Here is a 26080-nt window from a genome sequence, read left to right on the forward strand (position 1 = left end):
GGCCCTGGGTTCGGTCCCCAGCTCCGAAAAAAAGAAAAAAAAAAAAAAAAGAAGACACTGTGTGGGACGTTCTCAGTCTGGTCCTTTCCACACAACGTTCTCTCTTCTGAGACCAGAGTGCAGGGAGAAGTGGTAGGCCACGGGGCTTCTACAGACCTATAGCTCTGCTCCCTGCTGGACACTCTGCTGCTGCTTCTCCTTGATATCTGGTAGTTAGACTCACAAGTCAAGTTCCTTCTGTGTGCCCGTAGTATGGCTGGCCCTAGTGAACACACACACACACACACACACACACACACACACACACACACACACACACAGTACAGATCTTGGAGGATTTAGGCAGTGTGCTTCACGAAGTCCAGTTTTATATAAAGAAATAACCCAGGAACTAAAGAATGACTTGATTGAACGTCAATTGTGAGGTACAGAGGCAGTAAGTCCTGACGTGGTCACTGAAAACAACAAAGTTTGATATCAATGGGCCTGAGACCAAAGCAAATTTCAGAGAGGGAAAGGGAAATTGGGCTGGTCATGAACTGTGGATAGGACTAAAACGTAAGACACAGGATGAGGTATAAAGGCATCTGGTACAGGAAAGAAGGGCCAAGGAGCAATGACAAACCATCTACAATAAGAGGTACAATATGAGTCTGGAGACATGGGTGTGGCCGATAAAGAGAAGGATGATCATCTGGCTTCTTTCAGTGGCTTCTATTGACTTTTAGAGAAGCCATGGGCCTGCTGTGTGACAAGATCCTGGATGCTGCTTTGGAGGCGAGGACCAGGGTCCCAGCCAGACGCCTGGGGACCACAGCAGGAGCTGTTAATGCAGAGCCAACACTCTGTGACGATGATGTGAAAATGAACCAAAGCCCCCACGTTCCCAAGGCAGACAGACCGGGAGCCCCTGCTTACCATGTGCTTCACGGCAGACACGATCTGGGAGAAGATGAGCTTGCTTTCCGGTTCAGAAAGTTTCCCCTCGGTGCTAATTTTCCCAAAGAGCTCCCCACCTCCTGCATACTCCATCACTAGGTGGAGCTTGGACAGGGTCTCCACGACTTCATAAAGACGGACAATGTTGGGATGGTGCAACTTTTCCATGCTGGAAATTTCTCTGGATAACAGCCTTTGGGTTTTCTGGTCTAACTTGGTTTTGTCCAGAATCTTAATGGCCACCTTTTCTGAAAAGTAGAAGGAGATAAAGGGGTTTGTTGTTGATTTGTTTTTATTCATTGGGAAAGTAGGTATGAAGGCTGGAAGGGTTCTGGGTGGTCTCCCTCATCCTATTAGACACAGAGGTTCAGGGTTCTCAACTCAATGGAAATGAAAAGTAATCCTCAAGTCCATATCAATATCTAAACAGCTTTGGATGCCAGCTCCTGCCTTCAAAAGGAGTTTTCACTTGGAACCTCCACTGGGTAAAGCGAAAACTCCTTTGCTTAGCTCAGAGAGCGCTCCTGGTCAGAACTGGCTTCTCTCTTCAGTATTAATATCTGTAGTTACTGTAGAGCTTCCTCTCCAACCTCCCCCTTTAGTCTGCTGGTTCTTGAGACACAAAGATCTACAGATGGGGCCATTTCTTTATCCACTGTCATCCAGATCATTCTGTCTCCAATCTTTACTCAGTCCAACCATCATGATCCTCCAAGGCTAGCCTTATAATTAACCTATTCCAGGAGGCTGCCCATGGCACCCACTTGAGACTATCATGACACCCAGACACCGGGTGTTCAGAGCACACAATCTCAGCTCACTAGCTTGTACACACTGCCTTCCTATCATTCTCACTCTCTCTGCAGGGATTGTGTTTTATTTTACTCTATCTATATGGCTGACATATAAAGTCCGGAACACAGGCATACTCTGTCTCTGTTATGTTGGTGAAGGCTTGAAGAAAGAGGCCTATCACTGTACTGCTGGAGGGAGGACTGCACTGCTGGAGGAAGGACTGTATCACTGGAGGGAGGACTGCACTGCTGGAGGGAGGACTACACTGCTGGAAGGAGGACTACACTGCTAGAGGGAGGACTGTATCACTGGAGGGAGGACTGCTTGGTACAATAGTTCTGGACAGGAGTTTGGTATAATGTGTTGAAATTTTAATTATGATTACATACTTTAATCCAGCCATTTCACTTTTTGCAATTAATCTTAAAGGAACAGCCTGTACAAAGGTGCATGTGCTACAGAGAACAGCAAGTAGCCAGCAAGAGATGGTTAAAGTGTGGTTCATCTTTGATTATAAGGATATGTTCAAGAATGATGTTAATCTGCACTTACCTCTACTTACGTTAAATATATAGGACATAATAGAAATATCCAGTTGTGGGGCTGGAGAGATGGCTCAGCCGTTAAAGGCTAGGCTCACAACCAAAAATATAAGAAATATCCAGTTGTATAGAAAAATATGGTGAGACATTTCATTAAAATGTTTAGAAGAACTCTCTCCCTTTTTTAAAAAAGAAAGGGTCTCCAGGATGGCCTTGAACTGACTACACAGTCGAAGATAACCTTGACTTTCTTATCCTCTTACCGTCATCTCCAGTGTTAAGATTACAGGTGTATGCTACTAACCCCTACCTTTTGCAGGACTGGGATTTAAGATGGAGTTTATATAATGTCTGAGCTACTCACCTACCCTCCCAACCCCAGAACTCATCTTCTGATGGGGAATCACAGATAGTTTAATCTATACATTTTGTATTGATTACTAGTACTTGTAATCTTTCTACAAAATAGACCATAGGTTTAATAGGTGAAAATGGTTATCATTAAAATTAAGTGAATCTTGAACTTATAATAAAACATCATTTTTGTTATTGTTCTGATTTGGCCAGGCTACCCAGAAAGAGGTCAGCAGACAAATTAGAAGAGACAGTGACAGACTGGCTGTTTGATCTACTTGCAACATACCTGATTCAAAGAACTTTGGTCCAGTGTTATTGGCATGGAATAGATGCCACTTATTCAAAACACGAGTGTTATTAGTGTGTTAAAGGTCAATTCAGCTTTCCAAAATGGACGGGACTAGCAATGGTGCCTAATGTGTGGAGTGCGTCTTCTGTTGGGAGCAGTACTGAGCAGCAAGGAGGCAAACCATAAACAATTAAGCCCCAGTTTGGCTATCTGTACAGGCTATCAGCCCAGCAAATGGGCTTCCTTGTCCATCTTCTGGGCATCCTTTCTCCTTGGTCACAGCTTTCCTACAATTCAGTAGGTAGTGTCAAGTGCCTCACCATGCTGTGTTCCCGAACCAAGATTTTGTACAGTCTATTGGATAAGTTTTTAATGCAAGACCTAAAATTTTACCCTTGAGGGTCAGTCTCTGCAGAAGGCTTTCCCCTGCATTCAACACCCCCACCCCCGTGTCTCAGTACCAATCTCTGCAGGCCTTTTACCTCCGTGAACTCTCGAGTGTCCAACAATGTGTGCTGGTGGGACCCTCAGTTTCCCTTCGATAGGACCTCCCACCCCATGTTCTCCAGGCAAAGCACAGATCCCACGTGGTTTAACATGCGATGACACGGGACGAGCATAGGGCAGGGCGAGTGCTGTGGGAATGAGAGCCTCTTTAGACACTGCTCTTGGGTGCCTTAACTGGGTCCTGTCACATTAAAGCACATAGGATCTGTGCTTTGCTTCACAACACAAAGGTAGAATGAACTCATTATTAAGGCTGGGTATGATGGCACACACTTTAATCCCATCAATTGTAAGGCTGAACCAGGCAGATGTCTGTGACATAAAGAGTCCCAGAATTAATTAAAAAATTAAAGCCCTGTTATTCCAAATTGTTTCTCGCTGGTAGATCGTCCGTTCCCTAAGAAACTCAGTCTTCACTGATGTGTATTCGCAGATGGTGTGCATTCAAGTCACAGGACAACCTAGGGTATCATTTCTTAGACTCCTTTAACCTTCTCGTGTTGTCTTGTACCTTTGTCACACAGGCTAGGCTAGCTTGATCTTCCTTCCGAGGATCTCCAGGTCTCTGCCTTTCACCTCCCACCACCGTATTTACAAAGGCTCACTGACCGCTGGTGATGTGGGTTCTGGGAATCCAAGCTCAGGTGTTCACCCGGAAGAGGCAAATGTTCTATCAGCTGAGCCAGATCCCCATCCCCTATCTCTCTTCAAACACATGTTTAGGGAGTACATTCTGTGCATTAAGCATGGAGAAGACAAGCACTGTTCTTACAACCCAGTGAGGAGAAGGACTTAGCAAATAGCCCTTATGGTTAATATTATGCCTAATAATTAATAATATGGTTAATATTAGGAGGGGGTCAGAATCAAAACTGGCATGTCCCCTCTGAGTGGGAGACGAGGGGGCGTGGGAGAAGCCCAGGGGGTGGTGCATGTGTCGGACTGCACGAGATGCATCATGTGTGCTAAAGAGGCTGAGGGGACCCCTCCATAATGAGATGGAGAGTGATAGATAGTGATCAAAATTATCCAGGAGGACTAGTAGGGTGAGGTAATCTACAGTCTTGGAGCCTGTATTAGTGAAGACAGCCTTGGGAAACCCACGGCTTTATGAAGTGTGTCGTGACCTTGACGCCAGTTGTAGAAAGGGTTTTCTGACTTGAGTGTGAGAAGTGCAGAGGAGCGCTGGATCCTCGGTGCTGGGAGGTTTGGGAGAACAAATTGCTCTTTCTCCATGTCTGATACCAACTCTGACGTGGGCTGGACAGTGGTGTCACCTACCTTTAATCCCAGTACTCAGGTGGGAGGCAGAGGCAGGCAGATTGCTGTAAATTTGAGGCCCACCTGGGCTACAGAGCAAGCTCCAGGACAGCCAGGGCTACACAAAGAAAGCTTGTCTTGAACAACCAAACCAAAGCAAAGCAACAAAGCAAAACCTTGGACATGGGTCCCTCCTAGTGGGTAACACATTCTTTCGACCCAGATTTACAAGCTGGGGTGTCTCTAGATGTCTCTAGACAGATGGTGGTAAGGAGAAAGGGTGGGTTGTTGAGGCAGCAGGACTACAGGGTCCTCAGGTGTCCCAGAAACAGAAGGATGGCCACAGCTACTCAACTCCAAATGGCCATTCCTGGTTGCACCACAGATCTGATGCTGTTGGATTTTACTTTTCAGGAGAAGCCAGAAATCAGCACATCTGTGGGAAGGCTTCAAATTATTAAGTATTCATAACGAATACCTCCAAAATGTCTTCCTTCTACATCATCTCTTCCCCCTCTTGAGGCAGTATTACTCTAAAAGCCAATGAGCTTTCTTTACACAGGCTTCACTGTTAGTGCCTAGCTCCATCCTCCTGGGGATAGCAGCACAGAGGATCTTCTATCTGCAGCTCTTCTTCAGCATTGCTATGCTATCATGAGAAGTTGGTATACTGACCCAATTCACCAAATATTTGTCTGATGTTTAATACTTACAATAAAGGGGAGGGACTAAAAGTTACGGCATGATATAGTATCTGATGCCAAGGACTCTGAACTAAAACCCCGTGATGGTTTGAATGAGAATGGCTCCCATAGGCTTGTATCTGAATGCTTGGTCTCCAGTTGGTACAACTATTTGGGAAAGATTAGGAGGTGTGTCTTCATTGGAGGACGTATGTCAACGGGGTGAGCTGTAAGGTTTCAAAAGCCTAGGCTATGCCCAGTTAGCTCTTTCTTGCCTTGTTTATGAATAAGGATGTGAGCTCTTAGCTAATGCTCTCGTACCATGCCTGCCTGCCTGCTTGCAGCCATGCTCCCAGACATGATGGTCATGGACTCATTCCCTGAAACTGTAAGCGCCAATAAACTCTTCTATAAGTGGCCTTAGTTATGGAGTGGTGCCACAGCAATTGAAAAGTGACTGAGACAAAAACCCTAGGGTTTCCCCTGAATTTTCGATATTTGCTAAACCTCAGATCTTTCCTTCTCAACCACACCTCCTTGAATCTTCATGTCAGTGTTTCAAATCTTTACTAGCAGATCTGTTCCTTCTCATGCAACGTATTGTTTTCTGTTAAGTCATTACTTCCGAAAACAGTCAACTCTATCCCTCTCCCTTTCCTTTGCTGATCTTGCCCATCCAAAGGCCCAGAGATTTTAAATATTCTTGTTTGAATTTCTACTTTAAATTTTTATGCATGCATGGTATTTTCCATGTATGTATGTGCACTCTCATGTCTGGGCATGGATGCCCTGTGTGTGTGGTGGTGGGAGGTAGAATTTAGAGGTCAGATTGGGTTGAGTCCAAGTGTCTTACTCAATCTGTCTCTATTTTGTTGAGGCAGGATCTCTTGCTAAACTGAGCTCCCAAATTCAGCTAGTCTAACTAGCCACCTTGCTCTGTGGATTCCTGTCTTTGCTTCTTGACATTAAGATTGAGCCACAAGCCTGGCTTGTATGTGAGTCCTGACTATCTGATCTGGTCCTCAGACTCGCAATGTAAACACTTTACCCACTGGACCACCACACCAGCCTGGTTTTCAATATTTTAAACCATTTTTCAGCTGCACCCTTCCTCTCCATCCTCCTTACCACTCCTTTAGTCTCAGTGGGCATCATTGTTCATTCATCTGGATCATTCGACTGACTTGAGTTCACCCTGCTCACTGAAGTTACGTCACATCAATTACTCCTTCACAGTCTTCTGTGATTTTCTGAATCCTAAATGACAAAACTCAACCCAGCAAGAGTCTTTGTGGGAAAGCCAATGCTTACATCATCCTCGTCCATGTTCTTCACTGCCACTTGCAGGTGCCTCTGCCCAGCTCTACTGAACCACCTCTACACTGCCTTCACGGGGCCAGGCCCTAATGAACCTCCTACACTGCCCTCATGGTGTCTCACCTGTAGGACACTTAACAAGTCTTCTTGGAGTTTTACTACTGTGTCCCATGAAACAAATCTCAGGACCCACTGCAGGCCTTTCTAGATTCTGCCTGGGGCCCAGTGCACCCACTGTCATATCCTGGCTCTGGGACAACGTGGATCAACTGTTTTCATTCAGTCTGAAATAGTTAGTAGTCTCTAGACAGCTATTAGTACCCATAGGACAAGAGATGCACCATTTCAGTAGATTCCAGAACAAAGCATGCATTCTGGAGACATTTATTTTGTTTGTTTTTAATGGTAATTGGGGAGATGGGTCAGAGGATTAAGCACTTGTTGTGGACACTTGAGGACCCAAGTTTGTATCCCCAACAACCAAGTGAAAGTTATAGCCCTCATGCTACAGAGAAGGGAGACAGGTGGATCCCCCTGGGCCTACTGGGAAGCCAGTCTCGCCAAAACAGTTTGCTCCAAGTGTATTGACAGAATGAACAATGCAAACAACATTGGCATGGGCACTTATGATCAGCAATAATTGGATTCATGCTTTGTAAAAGAAAGAGGCGAAGGTGGAATTAGAAAAGAGATGGGATTTTGAGAGGATCGGGAGGATGAGTCAGAGTATATTTATGAATACAACAAATACATTGTATTCATGTAAAAAATTACCAAAGAATACACTTTTAAATGTTCTTTTTTTTTTTTTTTCTGGAGCTGGGGACCGAACCCAGGGCCTTGTGCTTGCTAGGCAAGCAAGTGCTCTACCACTGAGCTAAATCCCCAATCCCACTTTTAAATGTTCTTAAAGGTGAAGAGAGAGAAAGGAAGAGACTCCAGTGTCAACCTCCAGCCCCAGCACACACGTACAGGTGAGCACAGCCACTCACAGACGTGCACACACATGTCTGACACACACCAGTAAATGATCACATGAATAAATAAAATATAAACGAGTATGTCAGCGAGTAAACAAACCGAAGGAGAAGAAGCAAAGCCAAGGGAAAGAAGAAGGAGGAGGTCACGAAGGGCAGCGACCACGAAAGGCTCAGGCACCCACAGTTTCTTTTATTTTTATTGCCGACAACAGATGGGACATAAAACATTCAGAAGCTCGGGGCATCATTTGAGAAATTTCTAATCAGCCTAAAAGGGGGCTCATAATGACGCTCAGCCTACCTTATCTCCCTCCAGATCCCAAGAGAAGCTGCACAGTCAGCTATGAAAATAAACCTCCAGAAGAGAGGACATCTTCTTCCTGGAGACCCAGAGCAACTGGTGTCTTTGTCGTTGTTATTGTTATTGTTATTGTTATTGTTATTGTTATTATTTTATCCTTATCTACTGCCCTGGGATCTTCCAGGGCATTGAAATACTCTGTTTCCTGTTACCCAGATGGTGCATGTCTCCTAGAAAACCTCATGACAATTCTGGTGATGCTGGCTTTGCACAGGGGTCACATCTGTGCAAACTACTATTCGTTTCCCTGGTCTCTTTTGCATATGCCAGCCCATAACCTCAGGTGCACCTTTGATAACAGGGTTAGGCTATGGTGATTAGGCACAAGAAGGGCATGTAAGCTTCACGAAGCACCAACTACATAGCAGGAATTGTTCTCTGAAACCCAGACAGATGGGCATGAAGTTAACTTTATAATATCAGGAAGCCATGCAATTCATATAAACACTGATCGTCATTTTTTTCCTCAACTAACAGCCTGTCTACCAAATGTCTACACCATTGCCTTACTCTTGCCTCCTGGGTTTACAGCTTAGCTGGTCATTCTATATGTGATAGATAAATTTGCCAGCGTGGTACCTTCTTCATTCTCCTTAGAGATACTTTGACCTCTAGTTCTGCTGAAGGAGGAATGGGCAACATGGCCCTAAGGTCTGTGACAGCCTTCACTCCAAGGCAGCCATCACAGCTGGCCAGTGAGCAAACATATTTTCTTTTCAGAATTGGAACGGAAAGAGATTGGCACTAGTGGAATGGGGACTGGCAATATCGGGGAGGTTATGGAACTTGAGCTAGCAACCGTAATTCCCGGCCAAGATGCATCATGGGAAATAAACACTAAATGTCGTTCTGTTCAAAGAAGTAGAGTGATATTGATCATGATGACAAATACCATGATAACAAAGATAAAGTCGTGGGAAGCCATGAAATCCCAGGATGATTTCCAATCCCACGAGCAACAAGACTGAGACTGTGCTGAGGGTTCTCACACCTCTGTCCATCCGAGCGAGTTTGAACAGATCTATGTTCCTGGAACTGCCCCATAACTGACTCAGGCCTAAAGAATCTACACTGTTTGGAAAGAAGTCTAATGCTATCATTTAATGAAAACTTCCCATGTGCTCTGTCAGGCGTATGGTATGTAGCATATTTTGTTCTGGTTAGTTTTTTGTCAACTTTATCCAGCCTAGGGTCATCTGGGAAGACAGAACACCAGTTGAGATCAGCTGGGAAAATGCCCCCATCAGATGGGCCTATGGGCAAGCATTTTTTTAATTAATGATTGATGTAGGAGGCCCAGGCCACCATTCACATACTGAGTGGGGCCACTGTTAGGGAGATGATCCTGGGTTGTATAAGAAAACAGACTGAGGGGGCTGGGGATTTAGCTCAGTGGTAGAATGCTTGCCTAGGAAGCGCAAGGCCCTGGGTTCGGTCCCCAGCTCTGAAAAAAAGAACCAGAAAAAAAAAAAGAAAAAAAGAAAAAAAGAAAACAGACTGAGCAAGCCACGGGGAGAAGCAAGAAAACAACACCCTTCTGTGGCCTCTGCTTCAGGTTCCTGCCTTAAATTCCAACCCTGGCTTCCATCAGCGATGGGCTTTGACTGGGATGTGTAAACCAAACCAAACTTTCCTCCCAAGTTGCTTTTGGTCAGAACGTTTTATCATAACAATAGAAAGCAGACTATGATAATATTATATACTTTTAAATCTTCTGCACACAACAATCCTATACAACTAATGCAAGCAAATGCTTGTCTCACCTTACACATGGGAAAACACACAGAATGGAGACAGGGCTTGTTCATAGCCACACACATAGGAAAGCAAAGAATCACAATTCCACGAAAATCTGACTAACTCTAAAGTCTGTGTGTCCCTCAGGACTGCCCTGCCTTTTCCCATGTGAGTCATGATGACTCTTTTCTCCTGGACATTGTCTGAGGGGAGAAGGACAGATAGGAAGTCATCTATAAGAAGACTCCATGCTGCTTTTGTGAGATTTGGTTACTGGTACAGTTTGACTATGACATACTCCCCAAGGTCCACATGCTAGAGACTTGGTCTTGGTTCATGATGCTTCTGGGAGGTGGCAGAAACTTAAGAGGTGGGGCTTACAGGAATAATGTTAAGCATTGAGAGTGTCCCCTTGAAGGGGACAGTGGGACCCTGGTCTCTCTGCATGTCTCAAGCAGCTTCTTCCAGCACAGCTTCTGCTGAGCTGTATTGCCTTACCACAGGACCAAAGGCAATGGGGTCAAATAAGCATGAACTAAAACTTCTTAAAGTGTAAATGAAATAAACCTTTCCCCCTCAAAACTTTATCGTCTCAGGCATTCTGTCACAGTACCGCAAAGCTGACTAACACAGTTCCATACTCCTATTGCTCTGGTTGCTTCCTGTTTCTTTGACAGAATCACTGCTTGGGAGTACCAGGAAGGTGAGGAGAGTGTCCGGAGTCTAGAACCAGCGTTGGTAGCAGCTAACTTTGGCTAGCTGATCAGAGGCATGGTAGGAGAGACAAGCCGCTTCAACACTATCCCAGAATTCCAAGGAGGCCTTGTGAAGGAAGACGGAAACCCAGCTGCACACCCAGATTTGTTGTAATGTGGGAGCAGCAGGGTCTGCACCTCTGTTTCCTCATCGATAAGGCAGAAGAGACTGAATAACACCATGGTTTCCTAATGTGAAGCCCTGAGGATTCACAAGGCACAAACTAAATGCCACTCACAGGCGGCCTGAACTAGCCTTTTGACCGCATATAACGTTATTACAGAATAAAAATGTCATTCTAGTCAATTCTCCTGATCAATGCAAAAAGAAAGTTTTGTATTGGTTGTTTTTCTCAATTACTTTTGGTTAGCTCGTAATTTCTTCTTAAAACTTTAAAAATCTGCGTTTATTTTACCAATATATTATTACATCCAAATTTTTACCATTACCTTCCAAGCAACTGATGTTTCCCCCCAGTTACTATAACATTAATTTCTTTTTAAAGTTTTAAGTCTAAGTTGGTTTAAATACAGAACAAACGTGTGGGGTTTTGTTTTCTGAGTAGCTACTATAGACCCTAAACTTCACACGTGTTGTCTAACAAATTTAAGAAGCATGGTGTGTAAATGGTTAACAATACAACTGCAGACAAAGTCGTTTGCACGAAGTCAGATGCCTGCTTTGGTTTGTGAAGCAAATCTTTCTGATTCTCAAGGCAAAGCTCTGTCTACAATGTACTCAGCCCCACCCCCCATCTCCTCTCCGGGTTCTAACACCTGAGCTACATTCATCAGGTGAAACCACCAGAGCCACATCAGGGAACTTGCTCAGACTTGGGCTTGCAGGCTTCTGGTGCATGGGTGTGGCCTGTGACTTTCTCTCTTGGTGTGGCTTTATCCAAGGTCTCCTCTAGTCTCCCTAACCTTTATGTCTGCCTCAACTTCTGGGCCCTCATCTTTCCTTTCATTCTGCTCTAGACCACGGGAAAGCCACAGCCATCCGGGTTAGATCTGGAGTACTAGTCTAGATGTAGTCTAGAGCAGGGCAGTGGAGCCCACCTTTAACCCCAGCGCTTTGGAGGCAGAGTCAGGTACATCTCTGAGTTGGACTAAAAAGCACCAAAACTAAGCCTAGATATAGATTTATGAATAGAGCTTTAAAATTTGCCCCTGATGTTTGACACTGTGTATTGAAACTTTCCATTGTGTGTCTTCTGAAAACAGAACAAACACCTAGGAATACATGTACAGACAGTGTTGAATATCCTAACCCAAGGAAATCGCAAGCACCTGCCCCCTATGAATATGTGTGTGTGTTATTCTGTATCCTAAAATATGTAAATTTATTGTGTAACAAAGTTAAAATGTATTTTTAAAGGGAAAGGAAAGGGCCAGAGAGATGTCTCAGCTCACTGGCTGCTCTTCCAGAGGTCCCAGGTTTGTTTCCCAGCACCTACATGGCCGCTATCAACCATCTGTAACTCCAGTTCCAAGGGATCCAATACCCTTTTTTGGCCTCTGTGAAGATAAGGCATATATAGGCATACATACAGTACACTGACATATATGTAAGCAAATACCGACACATATAAAATAAAATAAAAATATTTTTTTTCTTTCTTTCTTTTTTTATTTTTTTTTTGAGACAGGGTTTCTCTGTGTAGTCCTTACTGACCTGGACTCTGTATAGATTAGGCTTGTCTCAAATGCAAAGAATCTGCCTGCCTTTGCCTCCCCATTGCTGGGGTTAAAGGAATGTGTCTAAAATTAATATTTCTGAAAAATAACTAAAATAAGAAAAAGTCATGGTGGGCTGGAGAGACGGCTCAGCAGCCAAGAGCACTGACTGCTCTTCCAGAGATCCTGAGTTCAATTCCCAGCAACCACATGGTGGCTCACAACCATCTGTAATGAGATCTGATGCCCTCTTCTGGTGTGTCTGAAGACAGAAACAGTGTACCCACATACATGAAATAAATAAATCTTTAAAAGAAAAGAAAAAGTCATGCTGTTCACAGAGAAAACTATTACATTTGAACGAGCTCCAGGGCTAGGGTACAGCTCAGTGATAGACTGTTCAGTTACAATGTACTTGGCCCTGGGCTTGGTTCTCAGCACCACATGTGCATCCTTACAAACCACTCTGGACATATGAGCCTATATATACATGAAATGCTAACTATTAGACCTGGTGGCACAGGCCTGTAATCGAATCTGCTGAGGAGGCTGGGGTCAGAGGATAAAGAGTTCATGGTATGTACGGGCTACAGAATGGGTTTAGTTGGCAACTCAAGAAGACCCTGACTCAAAAGAAGAAAATGGCGAAATTAGCATCCCAAAGCAGTCCAGAAAAGAGCACCACATGGATCAGCAGAGTTGGAGATCACAGCCCACAGGGGTGCAGGTGAACTGATCAGGTTATAGGAGAAAAGAAGTTCTGTTTGAAAAGGAATTCAATTTATCTTTGGTTGCAGAATGGCAAGAGAGATAGGTGTACCTGAAAACAATCTCATCAATGACTAGCACTGCTTGATCATTTACTCACACTCCTTCTGTCACCCAAAGAAGCAAGCACTGTTGCCGGGTGTATTTTACCAATGCAAACTGGGAAACTGGGGAAGGTACTTTAATTTCCAGAGATGTCTAAGGTAGCTGTGATGCGGAAGAGTGAACCCAGGAGGCTTCAGAGTGGGGTGGAAGATTTGATGCTCCAGCGACTTCTGAGTGCACATGTGTGTTGGGGGTGTGCCCACCTATGATGCCTTTTATTTGTCTGCGCTGGTGATTGAACTCAGAGGATCTTACAAACACTGGATAAGTCCCGTACCACTGTGGTTTTACTGCAGAGGTAAAACAGATTAAAAGGTCACGGGATTGGGACTGAACTAAACAGAAAGCAAAAGATATCTCTGATGGAAGAAAAGCAGGACCTTGGGGCATGGTAACAGGGTAGGTCAAGGAGACAACATGAGGAAGGGTCTCTCAGGAGAGGAAAATGCCCATGAGTTTCAGATGGTGCTTTCAGCGTGCTGATTTGCCAGGGTTTTTCTCCCTTAAGTCAATTCCTAGCTTTAACTAAGTTGGGCTAACTCTGGGAAAGGACCCAATTAGGGTAGGCTAGCAAAAGCACCCTGTGCTCTCCCCACTGTTCCTCCCTTAGGCCATAGTTGTGAGCCCTGATGAACCAGAGTCCCAGGGCAACCAGTAGCTGCCCATTGTGAAGTGAAGATTCAAAGTGTCATTGGGAAGATTTACAAAGAAGACTAAGGCCTTGAGACCAAGCCCTCCGTTTCCCAAGAGAACAGGTAGTCTGGTTGGTTAGAGGGGACCGTGGACCCGATCATTTACAGACCTAGTAGTCTAGGTCTTCTACAACATTCCAGGGCGTTGTTTATGACACACCAGTACAAACAGGCCTTAAGTAGCCTTCTATCCCCACCCTTAATTAGGCCCCAATACCTCCCAGGTAATCTTTGGGAAGTCCGAGCCTACCTTTGGTTAGGGAGTGAATTCCCAGCTTGACCTGGGAAAAGTTTCCGCTTCCGATCTCCCCTCGAATTCGATAGAAGCCTATGCGTTTCCCCAGCGTGATCTCCCTCACCACCTTCTCATCTTGGCACATGTCCTGAGTCAGTTTCTCGAAAGGTGTCAGCTGGCGCGGCTGGTCCTCCTCGCCGTCCTTGCTGCCCTCGGTCTGACAGCTGCCTTCCGCACTGTCTCTACGGTCCCACCTGTCACAATGTGTGTTCACCAGGCCGCCTCCATTCACAACCACTGCAGTCATCGTCTATGCAGGCTCATGGCTCCATCTCAGCCCACAGCCACTGTCAGGGCAGTTTGCAGGACAGGCAGGGGTGGCCAGTGAAGCAGGCTTGAGTTGAGGGCCCCGGGAGAGCAGTGTCCATGTGAGTCACAGTGTCCATGAGAGCGGGGAGAGCTGAGCAAAAAACCCTTGTGGACACCCAGTGACCCGATGGAGTCCACACAGCCCAGCGGGGCCTCACTTCAGGCCCTTCCCACTTTTCCCTCACTTCGGATTTCCGAGCTCTAGCTGTACAACCCAGATGCGCATTCAGTTACCACAACTCCTCCCGAGATAGAACCTGATGCTCTGTGGTAGATGGCTGCGACAGGGGGACAAAAGCTCCACTCTGTTAATTCCCTGTGTAACCAGGCAGTCTTGCGCTCCAGAGTGTAAAAGCCCGTTGGCGGCCCCCGAGTCGCTGCAGTGGGGGCTCATCGCTGACCTTCATTTCGTTTTCGCTTTTTTTTTTTTTTCTCTTGCTGTCAAGTCGCAAGACCCCGGGGACTTAAGAATCTGAACTCCAGAAAGGAAGAGTCTTGTAAATCAGCCTTTGGTCACACAGGCAGCCAGAGAAGGATTAAGTCTCCACAATGTCACTTTAGCCGGCCTTTATTTAGATGAGCCCTCTTCTAAGCCCTGAGCTGTCCTGAAAATTTGGCAGATGACAGCTCATCCTAAGGACAGAGAGTAAAATAATTATTAGCCCATTCTAATGTAGTGCCCGGGAGAATGTGACGCCGTTTTATGAACACTTTTATAAAAGCACTCTACAAATGTCATATTAATAGTCGATGCTAAATTACACATTGTTGAACAAAAAGAAAAGTCAACATGTATCCATGTCCACAGTAATCGTCTTAGGAACGCCTTTATAGTTTCCTGTATCCTTTAAGCTAGGCAATTGTATTACTTGAAGTTTAGGAAAACATTTGTATTGTGTTAGCTTAGTTCAAAGATAGATTTTTTTTTTAAAAAAGATGCAACAGCGATCATGACTAATGTTATCAATTTTCGAACTGCTTTACATTTTTGTGAATGTGTTTTATCTCCCTCAATGCCTTCATACTCCAGTGGGGTTCTCCTTTCACTATTTGCTTTCATTGTTTCTGTCTCTCAAAGGACAAAGCGAACTTCTCCACTATGCTTATTTTTTCTTACATTGCTGATTGGGCCGTCAGCCTCCGAGCCTAGCCCTTTATTGAGAGACAGAGACGGAGGGCGCATGGGCTACAGCATGCGCAGGGGTGGTGCGCAGTGGTGCGGACGCAGCCCTGTGGACCGACACTGCAGACTGCCCCCACTCTCTATGCTGTTAAGTGTCCTAGGTTCATGGAGTCCTTTAAGATGTTAACAAAACACCACTCAGCACTTTGTCTGAATCCCCTTGGTGGCCGTTTGTATATTTTCCGAAATGTCACTTCTCCATGAAGGTAGAAAGTACATTGTGGCCCCCACTCCCCCTCCCACAGCATGGAATGCGGGCTCTGTGTGTACAGCGTTGGCTAAATGTGTGTTGAACTTGATTTTTGAACTTGAGCATCTTTTCAAACTGAAAATCTGGCAGACAGACAGACAAACAAACAAAAACCTCCCAAATTCAACCTAATAGATTGTCTTGGAAATAACAGATTTCTGTTTGAAAATATTATATTCTTGCTATGAGTAGGACTGCCTTGTGGTCGTTATAGGTTACTATGCAGTTGCTATAGGAAAGGTTAGGAAGCTTGTGCCCAGCATTCCTCCTGTCTCTGGATATGAGGATCTGAAGGTGTAAGAACAAAGGGTTAAAAGGGGCCACATAGCAGTAGCTAACACAACTCCAAGGGACAGTGATTCAGTTGTTTTAAAAAAAAATGTTAAGGCAAAAGTTCCTTTATTAGATTAGGGAACTTTAAGACATTAATCAGTAATTGTCCTGGGCTCACAGGCTCCTTTGAGACGATAACACAATCTATGACCAGGAAAAAGCACAGCCACACAATTTGCATCCAATGTTAAGAGAGTTCACAGCTACTGAAACCTAACTCTGTATGTCTGGCTAAGCGAAGGTCAAGTGACACTAGGTGCCATCAGATTTGCAAAACAGAGCTCAGGAGAGACAGGAATAATGGTAACCATAATTCAGACAGAAACTTTAGCTTAACCTATGCACAAGGGAGAGCTAGCTGGGGTGCCATGAGTCACTCACCGTGCAGCAGGCTGTGCCCTCCGGGACTACCTCCTCACCCGGCTGCCCTTGGCCTATTTTACCAGAGCTAAATAAATAAAAAAGGTGTGCTCTGTTCTGTCTGCGCCACAGGGTTCTTCACATCACCTGGCACTCATCTGATGAGTTTGTTGAAGAAAAAAATGAACTAGGCACCAAGTTATCCAATATTAGACTTTGGTATGGTTTGGCAAAGGTAGTTATCTTTTTATTTATACACTAATAATTCTAGCCCAACATTTACTTTTAACTATCTCAGAAAACTTACTCCAGCACATTCTTTCCAAAGCCTAGGCTATGCTCTACCAGCTGCTAGGACTCTTGACTCCACCTTCCAGGGTAGATGACGATCTTAGCTGCAATTTTATCACCCAGTCGGGAAGTATTGAAGGACTCCTTACAAATGCATCTTCTTGTATTTCTCATTCCAAGAGCTCACTCTTCCCAAGTCCGCAGGACTTTGGGCCCCTGCTCCTTTGGCGCCTACACAATTGCTGGCAGCATCATTACTCATTCTCTGCCTTCCTGGTTCCCCAAAACTCTCAATTTGAGCTCTGGATCTTGAGTTCCACTCTGCCCCTAAAAATTACAATAATGTTTTAACATCACTACCCTAATTAACTCTTGGTTCCTCCTAGGGACAGCACCCCACATGTCAGATACGATTGCTGACAGCGGTCAAGCTGGATAGTGGTTTTCAAGCTGTATACCCTCAAGTTAGATTTCTTGTGATGTGCTCTTGAATGAAACAGTTACTCTTCTATTTAAAGTAGATAAAGAAGCTTTTACAAATTGATAAGAATGAGATTTGTATTGAAGATGAATTGAAACTTGTTGATAATGCTGATAATCCAATTAGGGGGGAAATGAACCCTTTGCTATTTCAAAATAAATCATGTAAATAAATATAAGCAAAAGCATAAAACATGGAGTGCATATCTCAGTAGTTAGGTTGGAGGTTGCAGAGTCAAAAGCATGGAAACTACTTGAGTGAGAAAGAGAGCAAGAACCAAGCCTTTGTTTCTCCAAAGCTAGGCAGGAATGTCCTCTGCCCTCCTGTACCAGCTCAGAAAGAACCCTAGGCAGGAGAGGACATTAGGTAAAAGTTGTTTATGCAATCCTGTTTCCTTCACCACCCTGCACTTGCAGTTTCTGAAAGGGAGGGAACCAAACATCTAATCCTCCAGGCAGGGGATTTTCTTTGGTTGGACTAGCTCAGGAGAAAAGGGCCTCCCAAAGTCTACATTTAGAGATTGTGCAATGCAAAAATCTCTCTGACTGCCCACTGCGAAATTCTTCGATGCCAGTGCCCCCCCCCACACACAAGAGAGAGACAGAGACAGAGACAGAGAAAGAGACAGAGACAGAGACAGAGAGACACACATAGAGACACACAGAGACAGAGAGATGGAGAGACACACAGAGAGAGATAGGGACAGAGACAGAACTCTCATCAGGATGTAGTTTCTTCCTACTAGAGCAAATGGCCATCCAAGGCTCACCAAAGGAAGGGCTCCAAAATGGAAGAAACCATACCCACCCAAACTACCGCAACAGCCAAAAGGAACTCGAAGGAAATAGAACCAGAAAGAAGCAGAAAAACATCCATAAAACCAAACCAAACAAACACATATACACATGCATACCACCACCACCACCATCACCACCACCACCACCACCAACAACAACAACAACAACAACTACTACTACTACTACTACTACTACTACTACTACTACTACTACTCAGCAAACAAATGCTCTCTTGGGAATTAAATTATTTACTTGAAGATTTTATTTTTTTTTAACCAAGAAGAGATGAAAAATAGCGTAGAAAGGAGAAGAGTCTGGATAATCATTTCATCCAATTATCAGAATTTCCAGCCACACTGTTACATTCTCGACAGTGACAAACATACATCTCCGGTCACACTTGAATTGCCAATAAATTCTGGACATTTCTAAAACAGTTATGAATGAGGAGAGAGTGTATATGTCCATGGGTGAATGGTAAATCTGTGTAGCTATATCTGCCCACAGGTGAATACATATTCATTTTGCAAAGTTTTGCCCCCTCTCCTCCTGGAGACTTACTCACATTAGGTCTCCTTCAATAGAAGTCCTACTTAGAGTTTAAAGAACTGCTACCAACAGCAATATCCTGACTGCTTTTTACTAGAATCCCGAGACATCAAGCTAGACCATGTTGAAAATTACACGGAATAATGGAGTTAAGGCACGATTAATTTCTGATGAAGTCTCCCATTTTTCAGATGCAGGTGGTTTCCGCTGTTGTTCTTGCTTTTTGCCTCCTTGATTTTGACCAGTTTTTATGGACACTAATAAGAGCTTTAAAACTCAACCAAATATATGGAGTCGGTCATCATACATCAAAGTATCCGAGGAGGAGGCAGTCCCTTAATTATTAGCTTACTGCTGCACAGGGAGGCGTTAAATAAGATGAAAGAAAACAGAGCTTCCTTGGTAATTTATTTTCTTGACTTGCAACACGCTGTGAAAATAATATCAAAGGAAGCCATCTTGCCTTTGTTCTCTTCATCTCCATTTCAAAACTTCTAGGCAAAGCTTTCAGACAAACCCTTTGTTGGTTGGCAGGGCCAGGCTTGCTTAGAGGAAAATCTGGGTGATGTATGTATGTATGTATGTATGTATGTATGTATGTATGTATGTATGTATGTATGTATGTATTTTTCTATATGAGGCCAGGAGATTGGGTGATAATCAGACTGGGGTTGTAAGCCTTCTCGGACACATTACACCCTCACAGAGATCGTTAACAAATACAGTCCATTTGGGAGTTTATTTTAGCATTTAGAAATCATTTGCACCATCGATACATTTGGCCTTAGTTCCTATTTCCCAACATATGCACTGAGATTCCCCTAGGGCATCAGTGAGAGAGGTTCTGTAGCAAATGCAAAATCAGTGCAAACTGTTTCTGTGTGAGTGCAGCCCCGCTACTCTGTAACACTGTAACCGTTTCTCCACTTGCTATCACAGGATGCTTTGCTCTGTTGCTCCTCTCCCGTCTTCTGGGGTCCACCCACACTCACAATCTACAGCCAATCCGCTCAGTCTGCTGGGCCTACACCAACTCTCTTCAGTGTTGAGTTCTACTGTGGGCCACAGTAGAGTGCACCAGATCACAGAGTGAAATGTCTGTGAGGATGGGGCAGGAAGGACTTCTGTATGGATGACCCTTCTAGGTGCCCGTGCCCAGCATGCTAAGGCAGTCCTTGCTCTGCCCCAGCTGGGTAGCCATGCTGAAATGCAAGCATATGTTTGTCTAGTCTTGTAATCCCCTAAGGAAATCGGGAATTGAGAAGTTTTGGTTTTTTCGGTTGTTTGTTTTTGTTTTTGTTTTGTTGTTGTTGTTTATTGATAAACTCTCTAAATCTTTAAACGATGGATTAAATATTTTTAAAACATAAGTAAATGAAACTGAATGGTTGGACCAGAGTTGCTGTGTGTGTGTGTGTGTGTGTGTGTGTGTGTGTGTTTGAGTGTGTGTGTGCAAGTGGAGGCTATTCAACAGGGTGTTGTCTGATGTAGAATGTCTAGCATTTTAAACCCACAATTATTCTACTCTTTGATGGAGCAAAATTTAGCAACTATTTAAAAAATCATATTGTATAGGGACAGAGAAGATGAGTCAGTGGTAAAATGCTTCTTATTCAAGCATGAGGACATGAATTTGGACTACCAGCCTCTATGCTGGATGCAGTCATGAGTATCTATGTCCCTAGCGCTGGAGATGCAGAGAAAGAGAGACCCTAGAGGCCTGCTGGCCAGCCAGCCAGTCTAAGCAAAACAGAGCTCCAAGTTTAATGAAAGTCACTGTCATGAAAAAACATGAGACAGAGAGTTAGAAGAAGATCCCTCACCTCAGCCTTTGACTCCTCACCTCAGACTCTGACCTCTCACCTCAGGCTCTGACCCCCCAGCTCAGCCTCTCACTCCTCACCTCAGCCTCTGACCCTTCACCTCAGTCTCTGACCCCCAGCTCAACCTTTCACTCCTCACCTCAGTCTCTGACACATCCCTCAGGAATGGATACCCTGACAACACTGTGAAGTGAGCACTCTTCAGTCCCCTTCCATGCATTAAACAAATGAAATCTGGGGGCAACTGAAGTTAACAAAGTTGCCTTTGAGTTTGCTTCTTGAGGGTGAGAGCTGAGTGTCTAGGTCGCCTATCAACCACCCATTTCAAACGAACAAGAATAGAAAAGGCCGTGATCCAACAGAAGCATTTCAGGCTCCTGGATGCCAAATGCAGAAACCCAAAACATAAACCCTTCGAGCACCTTTACAAGACAGCACTTGCCTTCAAACAAGCAGGGGGTGACACAGAGACATGTCGTGACCTGAACCTGCCATGCACTGAACCACAAGCAGGTAGCCCTGAGCAGAAAACCAAACATTCTCCATGTCCCCAGAAAGGGCTAATTTAGGAAGCAATGTGGGGACACTCGTACTTATTTGCAACTCACAGTTTATTTTTAGGGGATTAAAATGTTTGCACATGAAAGCCCAAACTGCTGTCTTTTATGTTCTGTAACTTCACTTGGACATAATGGAAGATATTCTGGTAGACAGGGAGAGCAACACGGGTGACGGGATTAGGGAATTGGCTCTATTTAGAGACAGACAATAGACAAAGGATAGTGGGCCAAGGCAACCAACCGCAGAGACCTCAAAATTCAATTATCTGGGACTGCAGAATAATTCAAATATTTATACCTTTGTGCAATCAAATCCACAAATCTTAACTCTATCTAATTCTGTGGAAGGAAGACTAGTGATCAAAAAGAATGCCATTATAACTTGGGAGTAAAAAAGTTAACTTCAATAAAACCATATCATCAATTTATTTATTTAAATGATTTGTTACAATTTTATATATCATAGGTTATGTATGTGTGGACATGTGTGGAGGGCAGAGGGTAATTTTGTGAATTCAGATCTCTCCTACATGGGAGGTGAATTCAGGTCACAGCAGGTGTCCTTACCCACTGAGCCATCTTGCCAGGCCGGCCATCTTACTTTTCCCGTAAGAATGTAAATGTTTTTCGGGGGCTGGAGAGATGGCTCAGCGGTTAAGAGCACCCGACTGCTCTTTCAGAGGTCATGAGTTCAATTCCCAGCAACCACATGGTGGCTCACAACCATCTGTAAAGAGATCCGATGCCCTCTTCTGGTGTATCTGAAGACAGCTACAGTGTACTTATATATAATAAAAAAAAAAAAAAAAAAAAAGAATGTAAATTTTCTAACAATGTAAATTTCATTGGCTTTAAATTTTGCCTGTACTTGGTCAATGCATTTTTGTTTTATAGAACTTAGGGAAAGGGGATTTAAAGCTTCGCGTTTTCTCATTTTTTTCAGTATCTTTAATACAAAATTACTGTTTTAACTCACTTATGAAAAAATACTGTAGCTCTTAAAGAGAGAATTGTAAATGTGTCCTTTCATTAAACACTGTCAGTGGGTGATGCAAGCTGAGGAACTCTACTTTGAAGGCAGTTCTTTCAAATCAAGCCACCAAAGAGGGAGGGGCATGTGCTGTTGGTTTAGGGTCAGAATTAGGGTAGACCTTGGCTTCTGTTCTAGACCAGGCCCTTTCTCTCTCAGGGGTTTTACTGGCAAGCGAGAAGACTGGACCCATGACATCTCAGACCTTCTGGGATTCTGGATTTAGCAATGTTAAATAGAAGTCCAAATCATTGGTGAAACGTAAAAGGCCCGAAGTCCTAATGTCACATTGCCCCCTTCTGGACTTTTGAGGCACCCACACGAATCATTAGTAAAAGCCGAGAACCCAGGAACCCACGCTGGACATGCAGTAGCCTGGTTCTCCGTTCTGCCATAACCAATCAGAAGGTGGGCTTGAAAGCATTCTGATCTAGGTGTTAGGAGGCATTCCAGGGAAGGCTCCCAAGCCATGAGAGACAGTACTTCATAATAATAGACTTCACTTCATAATAAAGTGCGAAGACTCAAGAGTATGGACAGTAAAACATTTGCTTTGTGACCTTGCAAAGTCCGGGGTCAGCCTAGAGAAAAGACAAGCGAGCAAACAAAACAGCTATTCCCTCTGACTTGGTACACGGCGTTAGTTTTTATACTCCTAATGGCATTCCTGCCTTCTGAATTCCTTGTTGGCTGGGTTCTTCTGTCCCGTCTTCAAGTTCCCCATCCTACTGAGCCAGGGTTTGAAGTCTTACCTAACGTGTATCCTGGGATTCGAGATTCCCTCCTTTTCTGGTTCATGGGTCTAGTCACCGAGTGGATTGCCTGTAACCTTTCAGTCCTAGGATGATCTAAGAGGGTCTAGATATGAAGACAGGGGCCAGGGCCTCCTGCCCAACTGTGATTAGCTAATGTGCTCCAAAGACACCACACACTAGAAATAAATGGTAATGATTGACTTCTTACACGTGGAGCTGGAGCGATGGGCTGGAGAGGTGACTCCACCAATAAAGGCACTCGTCCCCGAACCCGATGACCCAAGTTTCATCCCTATGATCCAGTTGGTAGAAGGAGAGAACTAACTTCCATTATTTTCCTCTAACCTCCACACCCGCACCACGGCATTCAAGTACTTGCTCCAACACCCAATCAATGAATAAAAGTGTAATTAGAACAATTTTCTAGAGGTAGGTATTAGCAGAGAAGGTGAGGCTAAGCTATGGAGAGTTAGCACCTGGCTTTTAGCTAATATGCGGTAGGTGCTAGGAACACTATCCCTGAGCCCACTTCCTGGCACAGTTTCTCCTCTCTCACCTCTTCCTTTGTCTTTTTACATCATCTCAGCAAGTCTCCTGCCAGATGTGGACGTCCCATGACCTCAGTGTCTCAGTGTACCCTCCTTAAGTCTTCCTGACCCTGAGCGATGGCTCATTTCCTCTGCTCTAGCCCATCCTCACGTTTCCCTCTGCTACTAGGTGATGACACTTGAGACCCATGTACTAATATCTGGTCTTTGCCTCTATATTTTTCCTGTCATTCCAGTGGTTCAAGCCCCCTCCCAAGTTGTTCTTGAGAGCAGCCCCAGTCACTGGGTGGCAGCCCCATCCCACAGTGCTTCTGACTCCACCCTGAGAGTACCCTACTGACAGCTCAGATGACTCGTCCACCTTAATCCATATCATCCATTAGGTCTTCCTTAGGAGAGCTTGCCTGGATGTCAGGAGTAAGATCTATATTTGGATTACAGTAGGAGAATGAAACTTCTGAGGTTTTTTGTTGTTTGTTTGTTTGTTTGTTTCTTCAGGCTTGTTCCACTCCTTGCTTTCCTCATTTGGTGACTAGCAGCACATTCTTCTACTGAGCCATTGACATCAACTTTTCTGTTCCCTCACATTTCGTATCTGGTCTGTCAGCCGATCCTATTGGCCTTCTGTCAGAGAACACTCAGAAAACAGCTACTCGCCACCAAGCCCAAGCTGCCACCAGCTTTCGGTTGGTTCTTTTACCTACCAGTGAGATGACGCAGTGGTTAAAGTCACTTGTCACCAAACTTGACAGCTCCCACATACATAACACACAAAATAAATAAACATATAAATAAATAAATAAATAAATCTAAATGTGGAAATTGTACAGAAACATAGGTCTCTCTTTGTCCTTGCATGTTCATGACCCTCCAGAAATTTCAAAGTATCCACGAAGCCTTCTAGAGGACATCAAATCAGGTCACTTCTTAAAATGTTTCCATAGCTTCCCATCTTCTTCATGGTAAAAGCTTAAAGCGTCCTCCAAGACTCTTCCCCACGTGTCCCCTCTGAGGTCACCTCCTCTAATACTCCGCTACTCACTTGCACCCCAGCAAGGCCTCTCTGCGCCCTCAAACACCCTGAGCACGATGTCGCTTACCTCGGCCAGCATCTGCCGTCGGCTCTGTGGGTCTGATTTCCGGTTTACCGTTTTCGGGAGCTTTCCCACTCATCACAAACCAGAGTTCTCGTTTGTACTTCTAACACCCGATGCCAGGAGTATGGTTCCCTTCACTGCTTGTAAAATTATGACTCATAACGTCAGGCCGGCTCTCCAATCAGATCGTACACTTCTTAAGGGTTTCGACCATGTTTCCCTTATTTAGACTTCCGGAAGCCCAAGAACTACAGTAATTTCGACAGTGTGTCTTAGTTGGGTTTTAATTGCTGTAATAAAACACCATAACCAAAAGCAACTTAGGGAGGAGAGAGTTTACTTGATCTTAGAGCTTAAGAGTTCATTATCCAGGAGAAGTCAGAGTAGGAAGTCAAAGGAGGGAGACAGGAACTGTGGCAGAATGGTGCTTCCTGGCCTGCTCCTTCAGCACGCATTTTTTAAAATGTCACCCAGAGGTGACACCTCCCCTTGTAGAATGGACCCGCCCATATCAGTCACTAATCCAAAAAAGATTTTTGAAGTTGAGGTTCTTTTTTAAAGTTAAGATTTTTCTCTAAGGCCTCTAGTCTGTCCAGTTGACATAAGAACTAGCTAGCACACACTTTTAAGGATAGACAAGTGGATAAATAGATCGATATAGAAGACAGAAACTGACTCACACATTGTCTCTTCCACCAAGGTACCAAGTCAAGTTGATGAGGAAAGATAAGCCTTTTAAAATATTCTTCATGCGCAGGGTGGTGGTGGTGCAGGCCGTACAACGTGCAGGAGGTGGAGATAGGTGGATCTCAGTGAGATAAGGCCTAGAGATCCTGGCCTAGAGAGTGAATTCAGGAAAAGCCAGGGCTGTATAGTGAAACCCTGTCTCAAAACAGCAGCAGCAGCAACAACAACAAAAACCATATATATTAGTTATGGAGCAGAGTTGGTTTTTTGTTTAGTTTTGGTTTGGCTTGGTTTTTGGTATGGTGGATAGCTCTTTACTTTTTAACTATAAATGTTTAGGGTTTCTTTTAATATTGCTTAGGACTTTACAATATGCACTGTAACTTACCAGAAGTTGCTTTAAATTTCTGTTACCTGTGGTGATAGCTGTAAGTTTTCCCTCTTTTGTTGCCCCATTTTCTCCATCTCTTTGTATCTGTTCTTATGTGTTCTGTCCAGGTTCAACTATAATGACTCATTGTTTTAATTATCTCGTTCTATAATTTTGTGCATTTGGTTGCTATTACATGGGGTCTTGTGTGTCCATGCAGGCCTGGACCTTGTCAAGTGGCCCAGAACAACCTCGGAACTCTGACCCTTTCACCCGTTCCTCAGAGTGCTGACGAAACAGGGAGGTGCTGTCTTGCTCAGTCTGTGGTACTCTGTCCTGAGCCAGGGCCTTACGTATGTTAGGGAAATAGTTTACCAACTGAGCTACATTCCCAGCAACTCTGAGTCTTTTAAAGAGGCTGAAATCAGGTTTATTTGTACAGGCCTGTAATTCCAGCCACTCAGGGGGTTGACAGAGGATGAACACAAGCTCAAGACCTGACTAGGCAACTCAGTAAGGCTTTATCAAAAGAAGGGAGAAGAAAGGGGAGGAGAGGGGGAGGGAGGGGAGAAGAAAGGAGGGGAGATAATAAAATTCT

At 44.3% G+C, this 26080-nt stretch overlaps 1 protein-coding gene and 1 long non-coding RNA gene across 6 annotated transcripts in view; both read right to left on the reverse strand.

Moving 5' to 3' along the window:
- Nucleotides 1-26080, reverse strand: part of LOC134485850 (uncharacterized) — a 704841-nt gene that overhangs the window by 31917 nt on the left and 646844 nt on the right. The window lies entirely within an intron of this gene.
- Nim1k (NIM1 serine/threonine protein kinase) overlaps nucleotides 1-26080 on the reverse strand; it is a 44010-nt gene that overhangs the window by 1702 nt on the left and 16228 nt on the right. Inside the window, exons 1-4 of one of the 3 annotated variants that reach the window (XM_087622371.1) lie at nucleotides 25106-25696; nucleotides 24429-24715; nucleotides 14015-15001; nucleotides 919-1187 (exon numbers count right to left, since the gene is read on the reverse strand). In XM_087622371.1, coding sequence (XP_087478497.1) covers nucleotides 919-1187; nucleotides 14015-14306 — 561 coding nt within the window. In that variant the 5' untranslated portion in view covers nucleotides 14307-15001; nucleotides 24429-24715; nucleotides 25106-25696. 3 annotated transcript variants of the gene reach the window in all.

The sequence above is a fragment of the Rattus norvegicus genome, chromosome 2 (assembly GCF_021556685.1).
Source record: "Rattus norvegicus strain SHRSP/BbbUtx chromosome 2, alternate assembly SHRSP_T2T, whole genome shotgun sequence".
Taxonomy (NCBI): Eukaryota; Metazoa; Chordata; class Mammalia; order Rodentia; family Muridae; genus Rattus; species Rattus norvegicus.